Here is an 11,084-nt window from a genome sequence, read left to right as displayed (position 1 = left end):
TATAAGGGGGTTCATGAGTCTTTCCTACTAAACTCTCTCAATGTTTATTGGATACTCTCAAGATCAATTCTTGGGGACATGACGAAGTCATTTTTTATTGAACTTGTATAAATCTTAGTGTTCTTCTTCTTCCCTTAACTATTTTAAATTTCTGTAATTTATTTTCTTCCTTTTATTTTTCCCGCTGCTAAGTTTTTCAAAAAATGTTTTTAAACTATGATTTTACTTTCCAAAACTTTTAAAACCATATTTTTTTTTCAAAACTCACAATTCACCCCCTCTTGTGTACGAAGTCTCAAGTCCAACAACCCATATCGCGTTATCTAGAGGAGGACGAGCTTCTCTACGGGGAGGTGGAGGCGAAGATGGTTTGGAAGCAAGCATCCAAATATACCCTTCTAGTGGGGAAACTCTACAAGATGGGAAAAGCCTCCCCAATTCTATGATGCCTAGGGGAACACGAAATCGCCTTAGTCCCCGCTAAGGTTCGCCAGGGAGCACGCGGTAGCCACATTGGCAGTCGAGCCCTCGCGCATAAACTAACAAGAGTAGGCTACAATTGTCCCCCTTGTTGAAGGACAGTGTGGCGTTTGTCAAGAAATGTGATTGTTGTCTTAGACACGCCGATCTACATCACGCCCCAAATGAGCTCCTTCACTCCATGACATCACCATGAACTTTTTATTAATGGGTGATGGACATCCTATGCCCATTCCCTTTGGCGCCTGAGAAATTAAAATTTATGATTGTAGAATTGATTATTTCACAAAGTGGATAGAGGCGGAGGTTGTCGCCAAAATTATATTATAAAGAATTCGCAATTTCTATTGGAGAAAAATCACGTGTAAGTTTGAGCTACCGGACGTTATCGTCTAGGATAATGGAATGCAATTCGCCTATACAATTACTGACTTCTTATGCGAATTAGGAATGCAAATGAAGTTTGTGTATATCGCCCCTCACAGGCATATAGGCAAGAAAATTCGTTGAATAAAGTGATATTGAAAGTGATCAAGAAAAAGTTGGATGATGCCAAGGCTTGTGGGTTGAATTACTCCATGAGATATTATAGTTGTATCATACCACCCTTATTCAACAACCAAAGAGACCCCTTTCACCATGGTATATAGGGTAGATGTTATGCTACTTGTAGGGATCAACGTTCTCAATTTGACCAGGAGATAAATGATTCAAGGCTGAGGCGTGCCACTGATTTAATCGACGGAGTAAGAGATGTCTCCCACATCCTAGATTTTACCACCAAGTAGAGAGTGTCTAGAAGATACAACTATAAATTAATTCCAAGGAAAATGCATGAAGGTGACATGGTGTTAAGACAAATTGTTTTGCCTGCTCAGCAGGGAAAATTGTATCCTACTAGGAAGGATCATATCGTATATACTATAAGCTACCATATAGAGCATATAAGCTGGAGAAATTGGATAGGACACTCATCCCCATGAATTAGAACTCCACCTGGTTAGAATATTATGATAGTTAAGTTATTTATGAATTTTCAGAGGGGGTGTATCGCCCACCTATGTTCGTATTTATGAATATTTATGAGCAAAAAGAATATTCTGGTTTTAATATTAAGTATGTTGGACTTCCACAAGAAGATCACTACCGCCTCTCAAAGTAATGTACAAAATTCTAGACTTTCACACGAAGATCCTTGATACCTCTTGAGGAAATATATGAATACTAAACTTCCACAATAAGATCCATGCCACTTCTTAAGACAATATACAAATGTTGGACTTCCATAGGAATATCCTTCCCACATCTTAAGGAAATACATGAATGTTGGACTTCCACTAGAAGATTGTGGTCGATCTCATGGGGAATACGAATACGCTATATGTATAGGAATCACCCCATCTAAACGCATCTCATGGAGGACTTAGAGTCTCCTCAGATGACTCATCTAAAGCCTCATTTGAGGCACTAAGAGTCTCGTCAGACAAGCTCATATAATGCCTTGCCTGAGAGACTTAGAGTCTTTCCTAACAGGTTCATCTAAAGTCTCGCCTGAGGGACAAAGAGTCTCGTCAAACAAGTTTATTTGAGTGCCTTGTTTGAGAGAATTAGAGTCTCATCAGACAAACTCATCCAAACGCCTCGCATTAAGGACTAATAGTCTTATCAGACATACTCAATTTAAATTCTCTTCTAAGGGACTCGACTAAAGTTAGCCCTGAGAGACACAACTTAAAGTATCACTTGAGGGACTCTTCTAAAGTCTGCCCCGAGAGAATCAACTTAAAGCCTTGTCTGAGGGACTTAGAGTCTAATCCAACAAGCTCATCTAAATGCCTCGCTTAAGGAGATAGGAGTCTCGTCAGACAGACTCATCTAAACACCTCGCCTGAGAGTCTTATCTGGTAGAGTCCCATAACACAAAGTAAATTAAGCACTTCACCATTTACCAAGCCCTTGTACTTGAGGGACAGTGTACTAGTATATCTGTGAGGAAACCTAAAGGGCAAGGAGATCATATCACCCACAAAGTGGCGACGAGATCATACCGCCCACAAGGAGATGATATTGCCCACGACAGGCCCAACCTTTCCAGCATAGGAAATCGTGGAAAGTGACATGTCTTTGTTATAGATAATGCAGAACAAGAAGTCAATGGAATAACCTGCGTCTCCTTATGAAATAGGGATTCAACGGTCCACTACCATTACTAGGGTGGCGACTATTATTTTTTAGAAGCCCTAATCCAAGCCCATAGGCCTTTATAAAGATCTCAACCTTAAAGTTGAGGGTGACATTGTGAATTCACCACGAAATACCTCAAATACAGAGCTTCTCACCCTCGTGAGTTTGCTCTATCTCACAAAAAATACCTCTAAATAAAACTTATCACCCGCATAAGCTTGCTCTAACAAACAGAAACTCTAAAGCATCTCTTGCCATTCTACTTCTTTAAAATATTAAATGACAACTTATTCAAGAGAGAAAATTCAAATGAGATGTTCTTTTATAGGATGGAAGGAGTAACCATCATCATAAATGTAAAGCTAAATATGCTAACTTAATAATGATTCACATAACAACATAATACAATTAAAAATTATAATCAAATTATTTTGAAAACTGAAAATGATATTTATTATCTTGAGACACATTATTTTTCTTGAGATGTGATAGGTATAATGATCATCAGCAAAAGATGGGCCTAAAATCCTTAAATAGCGTACCTCAGAGAAGCAAATCCATTGTCATTAACAATTTCATGTTCTGCTTTTCTTCTCTAAGAGCATTAGCAAAAACCGCCGTAACCACTGTTGTACATGTAAGTCAAGCTATCCTTAAATTCCTTATTTCTTAATCATTCTCAAAAGTGTCAATTCTAGATTCCTAGTACAAAGTGAACAAATCCTAGTACATGTGTTTTTTTTGTCAGAGACAACTAGTTTATTTCTTGGTCTTTTTTCTTTCATGCTCTATTGCTTTTTATTTGTTTATCTATAATAATAACAATAATAAATACTATACTAATACTATATTTTCAACTTGCTCCATTTTGTTTTAATGATTTCATTTCCAGTTATTGTTCAACATTACTTGCTTCAAAGATTTGATTTTTATGACATAGTTAGATTGTTTATCAACTTTAACATGTTTATGGTTTTCTCATATGTATAGGGTGGTGAATGGATGGTAATAATAAGCATCAAGGTGGTGAAGTAAGCATGATGGAGAAGAAAAGAGAAGTGGTGGTGGTGATTCCAAATGTGGGTGGAGAGAGCCATGGCCAAGATCATCATGATCATGAGTTGAAAGTGTTTGAATCTTTGCCTCAATGTGAAAATGAGCTTCCTTCAAAGTCACCACCACCTTTAAACTATGTTTCCCCTGAGATAATGTTCACACCAAGCCCAAATAAACCCCCAAAAGCTCCCATAAGAAAGACTTTTGTAAGATCAGTGTATTCCAAGCCCAAATCAAGATTTGGTGAACAACCTTACCCTATTGATGGAAACCTTTTTGAAGAGAATTTTGTTTCTTCAAATTTGCAAGAAGAATTGGCTGCTAGTTCACCTTATAGGAACTCATTCAATAAAGGATCATATTCACCTGATAACATATCCGGAACGGTTAATCGAACTGTTTCGTTTACTTCTGTCGTCACGCCTAGAACACCTATGACGGAATCTGCAGTTTCTTCTGATGATGAGGATCCTGATGAAATTATTTACAAGAAAGTTGAATTTAGTAAAGGCAATCGTAAGATACTAACGACTAAGGTTTCGATCGAGTTGTTTGTGTTTGTCAGCATTGCAGGTTGCTTATTGGTTAGCTTAGCAGTTGAGGAACTTAGAAGGACAAAGATTTGGAGTTTAGGGCTTTGGAGGTGGTGTATGCTTGCCATGGTGACCTTTTGTGGCATGCTAGTTACCAAATGGTTCATGCACTTTGTTGTTTTCTTGATTGAAATGAACTTCTTGTTGAGGAAAAAGGTGCTTTATTTTGTCCATGGAATGAAGATTTGTGTCCAGGTTTTCATTTGGATCAGTTTGGTTCTTCTCACATGGACGCTTTTTATACATCACGGGATCCAGCGATCCAAATTGGTCGCAAAGATTATGAATGATGTAACATGGACTCTTGTTTCCCTTCTCATTGGAGCATTTCTGTGGGTTATAAAGACATTGTTGCTAAAGATTTTGGCATCGAATTTCCATGTGAAATCTTTCTTTGATCGAATTCAAGAATCGATTTTCCATCAATATGTTCTGCAAACTCTCTCTGGGCCTCCACTTATGGAAGAGGGTGAGAAAATCGGCGGATGTCAAAGTTTTGGTCGTTTTAGTTTCACGAGTATAACTGGTAAAGATGGCACAAAGAAAGAGGTTATCGATATGGAAAAACTTCATAAGATGAAGCAAGAGAAAGTTTCCGCGTGGACTATGAAGATTTTGGTAGATGCAGTGATGAATTCAAGGCTGTCCACAATCTCTAATTCACTGGATGAAAGTTTTTATGATGTAAAAAATGAACAAACTGGTAAAGAAATTACTAATGAGATGGAAGCAACTGCTGCTGCCTATTATGTTTTCAAGAATGTTGCTGCTTCCCCTTGTTGCAAGTAAGCTATTATGTTATAGAATTGTTCTGGTAGAGGTTTGTTTGGATTAACTTTTTTTTTTTATCTACTAGCATAACATAAACATTCGTAAGACTGTTTCACACATTTTATGAAAACAACTTCTAACATATCTATAAGATTTCAAAGCTAATGGAAACAACCTATAGCTCAAACGAAAAAAATTGAGCTTATTTTATATTTGTTATAGAAATAGCTTATACATAAGCACTTATCTGGTAAATGTTTATGCTACAAACGCTTAATTAAGTTGTTTATCCAAACAAGGCATAAATGTATTTTCTATTTTTGTTGATGCTAAAAGTGCTCTCATTATGAATAGGGACATTGATGAGGATGAACTCCGTCGCTTCATGAATAAGGAAGAAGTTCTTTTGGTATTTCCCCTACTGGCTGATGCAGAGACAGGGCTAATTACCAGAAAATCTTTAGCAGATTGGGTGGTAAGGTTTTGTATGTTTAATAACATTTGTCATCACCATCATGAAGGATTAAAATTCTGTTTGGACTATAATCTTCTTATTTTTCAGTTGAAGGTATACCAAGAACGCAGAGCACTCGCACACGCCTTAAACGACACTAAAACAGCCGTTAAGCAATTAAACAAGCTTGTGACAGCATTCCTAGTAGTGGTGATTGTAGTCGTGTGGCTTCTTCTAATGGAGATTGCAACAACAAAAGTACTTGTATTCCTCTCATCGCAGCTAGTACTTGCAGCTTTCATGTTTGGAAACACGTGCAAGAATATATTCGAATCCATCGTCTTCGTGTTTGTAATGCATCCATTTGACGTTGGTGATCGATGTGTTATAGATGGTGTCGAGGTAATATATAGAAACCAAATTTACTTTTCTTGTTTTGAGATTGTGTATTAATGCCTTACAAATTATCTGGCAGCTATTGGTTGAAGAAATGAATATATTGACAACAGTATTCTTGAAGCTTAATAATGAAAAAATGTATTATCCAAATTCTGTCCTCGCCATGAAACCGATTAGCAATTATTACAGAAGCCCGAATATGACTGAAGGTGTAGAGTTTTCCATTGATTTTACGACACCAGCGGAGAAAATTGGAGCACTGCAAGAAAAAGTAAAGAGGTATTTGGAGAGGAATCCACAATACTGGCATCCAGTGTTTTGCTTGTTTGTGAAGGAGATTGAAAATGTAAATAAGATTAAGATGGGTCTTTATGTTACTCACACAATGAATTTTCAAGACTTTGGGGAGAAATGCAAAAGGACAAGTGAATTAGTGATTGAAGTAAAGAGAATATTTGAAGAGCTCAATATCAGATACAGCCTTCTTCATCAAGGTGTTCATCTCAGACACATGGAACCTGATACTAGTTAATCTCAGATGATGTTTCTTACTCATGTATGTGTTTCTTTTGGTTCTGTGTGTAGTGAAAGTAAAGTCCTTAATAGACAATAATATCAAAAGTTTTGTGTATGATTATTAAATAATGTATTCAAGACTCTTTGAGTCTTATGTATAATGCTTGAAGTGAACCAATGTAAAATTTTGTCCTAAGGTTCAACATTACTTCTGATGTTTGTTGTATGAAAATTTTTTTGTTCCTTTTCTAATCGCTTTCTAAACTGTCCGATCTTGATCTAACGACCATCAACATATCGACGAATGTATAAGATTATGGCAAGTGTAACCTTATGAGATGACAACCTTATCTCCCAAATATCAGGTGGAGAATGTTCCACGTAGGATAACCAACATATGCCACCTCATCAGAAAATCTCCAATTTCCACCTATCAAAATCTTTGTGTAACCATTACCTTATCAGAGTATCAAACCACAACTTTTGAGCAGAAAACATCACACGCAAAACAAACAAGACCAAAAAAAATGGCTTCTGCTTCTGTTGCAACAGCTCTACCACTTTGTTCTTCAATCAAAAACAAGCTGAAAAACCCATCCTCCCAATCCCTTTTCAGACCACTACCAGTAACACAACCAAAGAGAATCACACAGTCAAAATCCAAGGTTGTGATTAAAGCATCTTTGAAAGAGAAGGCAGTGACAGCACTTACAGCTGCATCCTTGACAGCTTCCATGGTTATACCTGATGTGGCTCATGCAGCTGGATCTGATCTCTCACCTTCTCTCCAGAACTTTCTGCTAAGCATTTTTGCTGGTGGAGCTGTGTTAACTGCTATACTTGGAGCTGTTATTGGAGTTTCCAACTTTGATCCTGTTAAGAGAGCTTAAATTAAGTATGTCTAGAAAAGCTTTTGAATTTTATGAGCTTTTGATTTAGTTTCTGGCTTGTTTGTATGTAATATGTTTATGCAACTGGTTTTCGTATATGTTTGCTTACTTAACAGTTAATTTCAGCTTCTCCTTATCTTAAGTTCTCTATATTCTTCTTGTTTTCACTTTAATTGGATATGAGTATGGACCAGATTTTGGTAAATTTTTCTTCATGCATCTTACAATCAATCACTACCTTTTATGCTCGCAATTTGGTACCAAAATTTGATGGAACAATTTATGTTAAAGCATTAATTTGACTGAGTACATTTACAATCAACATTCATTTAGTAAGATGAGACTGGGTTTAGGATTTGTTAGACTATGTGTCATCTCTCCCGATTTTATCTCCCACACAACTTAATTGAACTCCACTATGAATTCTTTCCCATGTTTTTGTCCATCTAATCACCCACTCACTAACTTTCAAATGATATGGTTAGTTTGTTCATAGGTCGGATCCAAAACTTTCAATACAAATAGAGACTTTCAATCTCGTATCAAAATACACCAAATACTTTGGATTTTTCCTTTCTTACTCTCTTTTTCGCGCTCTTTAAGTTTTCAGAGCCCCTTTTTCTTCACCATTATACTCATCGAATTTTCCAAGTATTTCTTGAAAATATTATCCTTAAAGAATTAGTTGCATTTTGAGAGAGAAACATTATGTTAGAGAAATTATTATGAGTGATCTTGCAACTATTACTTGAGGGTGTATACTATAGTGGTGTCTATAGCGCAGTAGGATGCAATACCATTTGATTAGACTATTTTATCACAAAGACTTTGTGGTTGATAGTCTACTTGACCAGTGACACAAAACTTCTTAAAGATAACAACCTATTATGCTACTTGTTAGTTTTATGGTTTTTGTAATTGGCATAATTTTGTTTTTTTGACAGAAACATAATTTTGTTAAAAACATGGTTTTTAACTAATGTTGAGCAAGATGTTGAAACATCTTGTTCGGCTGTCAAAATAGGTTCAACTGTTATGTGTTTTGACAGATGTTTTGCTAGATGTTGTGACATCCTACACCAGAATATCCTGACAGTTTAGACTGGTTTTTTAACCTTGAAAGATTTGATTGAAAAATATGAGAATCTGGAATATTCAAATAATAATTACAGGCGCAGACAATCAATGGATGTTTAGGACAAATGTAGATTAGTCTTTGTTTTTAGAAAAAGAATCTTTGAAATTTCTTTTGAAAAACTAAGATTCTATTTAATTTGATTTGTTCCTATTATGTGTAAAGATCTTGTAGTTGTTTTCAAAAAGGGGAAGAATGGATTTATTTTAAAGTCCAAACTCATTCTGCAAGAGTCTATAAAAAGGAACTTGGGAAACCTAGTTTTGTAAAGCATTCACATAACAAAAACCGTGGGTGCAATAAGGATTGTTGTTTTGGGAGTCTCTCAAGTTTTTCCTGTGTTTTGTTCTTTGTGTCACTCATGTATCTTCTGATACATTGAGGTGGACTTGTGTTCTCGCTCTTCAAGCTTTTAAGCAAGAGAGTTGAGTATTGTTCTTGATCAAAGCTGTTAAGCAAAGATCAAGTATTGTTCTTAGTCAGGATGCTTAACTAAGTATTTTTTTTATTGGAAAATATAATCTTTCTATTTGGGTTTCCTTGGTCACAAGGTGTGTGGTCGTTTTATCACTGCGGTGATTAGAAGTGGAATATCGATTTCTCAGGTCTAGATGTCGACTTATAGGCAGAATTAGCATTGGGTAGGGATTAGGCGAGAAGTTGTAAACTGAGACTGTTTAGACTTTGAACTAGTATTACTAATAGTGGATTTTCTTCATGGCTTGGTAGCCCCCAAATTAGATGTTGTTGCACTGAATTAGGTTAACGATTCATTGCGTTATTTATAATTCTGCAATTTATTTTTCAGTTTTGATAAGTGTGTTGTAAGTCAGCAGATGTTATAACATATGTCTTGACATTGTGTGTTGTTAGGACATCTGTCTTGATATCTGTTGTAAGTGTCAGAAATTCACTACTAAGAAACAACAATTTGGTGGTAAAAAACATTTTTAAAACTTTATGTAATTCAAAAACAACAATTTAAAGATGTTTCTTTCTACCATATCTACCGAAGAAATTATTGGTATCATTTATGTTGTTTATGACTTCAACAAAAACTTTAAATTTGAGTAAATTCATTTCAAACGGTGACAAAAAAATGCTATTTTTCTTAACAATGAGAAAGGTTGTCATTATCTTGACTAAGGACATGTCAGTCGTGGACAAAAGAATCAAGTATTGTTCTTAGTCAGGATGCTTAACTAAGTATTTTTTTTATTGGAAAATATAATCTTTCTATTTGGGTTTCCTTGGTCACAAGGTGTGTGGTCGTTTTATCACTGCGGTGATTAGAAGTGGAATATCGATTTCTCAGGTCTAGATGTCGACTTATAGGCAGAAGTAGCATTGGGTAGGGATTAGGCGAGAAGTTGTAAACTGAGACTGTTTAGACTTTGAACTAGTATTACTAATAGTGGATTTTCTTCATGGCTTGGTAGCCCCCAAATTAGATGTTGTTGCACTGAATTAGGTTAACGATTCATTGCGTTATTTATAATTCTGCAATTTATTTTCCAGTTTTGATAAGTGTGTTGTAAGTCAGCAGATGTTATAACATATGTCTTGACATTGTGTGTTGTTAGGACATCTGTCTTGATATCTGTTGTAAGTGTCAGAAATTCACTACTAAGAAACAACAATTTGGTGGTAAAAAACATTTTTAAAACTTTATGTAATTCAAAAACAACAATTTAAAGATGTTTCTTTCTACCATATCTACCGAAGAAATTATTGGTATCATTTATGTTGTTTATGACTTCAACAAAAACTTTAAATTTGAGTAAATTCATTTCAAACGGTGACAAAAAAATGCTATTTTTCTTAACAATGAGAAAGGTTGTCATTATCTTGACTAAGGACATGTCAGTCGTGGACAAAAGAGGTAATTCATTCGAAAAGAATAAAACGGCTAAAGAAGCATACATGTGGCATGAGAATGACTGTCTTTGTGAAAACTATACTATGAATGGTCTGATTTATGAGTTATATGATTACTACAGTGTCTACAAGCCTACCAAAGACATTGGATAAGCTTTGAAAAAGAAGTAACACACTAAGAAAGTTGGTGCAAACAAATATGTTGTGACCTACTACCTCAAAGTACCAAATGACAAATTAAAAAACTATGGAGTCTGAATTCCAAGAAATAGCACATGAAATCATCATGGGATGCATGCCTTTAGATGAAAAGTTATTTATGCATTGAAGATGAATCATGGAAACAAGATCATAAAGAAGAAGTGTTTTTTGTTTCAAATATCAAAAATGAAATTTATAGGTGTTGCTCCGAAAACAACTAGAAAACTACACAATAATTAGAATCGCAACATGAATAGAAATAATAACACTAAACGCAATAAGAATGACCACCCTCCAAAGGGCCAAGTTTCAAGGAAGTAACTACCTCCTCAAATAATTGAACCTAATGAGTCACAATTAAACTATTACAATTATAGAAATCTAGTACAAGTGGCATAAAAGTGTTGGAACAGGTCAAGCACTACTATACATGCCAACCTAACTGAATGACCACCCTTCTAAGGGTCAAGCTTCATCTCAAAATCCTTGGTTGGAGCAAAAACCCTCTATCAAAATATATAGAAGGC

The 11,084-nt window shown here is 35.5% G+C and overlaps 2 protein-coding genes across 2 annotated transcripts; both read left to right on the top strand.

The window, feature by feature from the left end:
* Positions 1 to 3,143: 3,143 nt before the first annotated feature.
* LOC131660754 (mechanosensitive ion channel protein 10-like) lies at positions 3,144 to 6,661 on the top strand. The gene is made up of 5 exons (XM_058930065.1): positions 3,144 to 3,301; positions 3,655 to 5,098; positions 5,439 to 5,559; positions 5,647 to 5,940; positions 6,014 to 6,661. The coding sequence occupies exons 2-5, from the start codon at positions 3,663 to 3,665 to the stop codon at positions 6,467 to 6,469; spliced, it is 2,307 nt and encodes a 768-aa protein (XP_058786048.1). The 5' UTR covers positions 3,144 to 3,301; positions 3,655 to 3,662; the 3' UTR covers positions 6,470 to 6,661.
* A 248-nt stretch (positions 6,662 to 6,909) lies between these two features.
* Positions 6,910 to 7,493, top strand: LOC131660755 (uncharacterized). The gene has a single exon (XM_058930066.1). It carries the CDS (start codon positions 6,981 to 6,983, stop codon positions 7,341 to 7,343), a length of 363 nt encoding a protein of 120 aa, XP_058786049.1. The 5' UTR covers positions 6,910 to 6,980; the 3' UTR covers positions 7,344 to 7,493.
* The last annotated feature ends 3,591 nt before the right edge of the window (positions 7,494 to 11,084 follow it).

This window comes from Vicia villosa, linkage group LG3 (genome assembly GCF_029867415.1).
Source record: "Vicia villosa cultivar HV-30 ecotype Madison, WI linkage group LG3, Vvil1.0, whole genome shotgun sequence".
In the NCBI taxonomy this organism is placed as follows: Eukaryota; Viridiplantae; Streptophyta; class Magnoliopsida; order Fabales; family Fabaceae; genus Vicia; species Vicia villosa.
The sequence above is the reverse complement of the archived record's forward strand: the minus strand, read 5'-3'. Positions and strand labels throughout refer to the sequence as shown.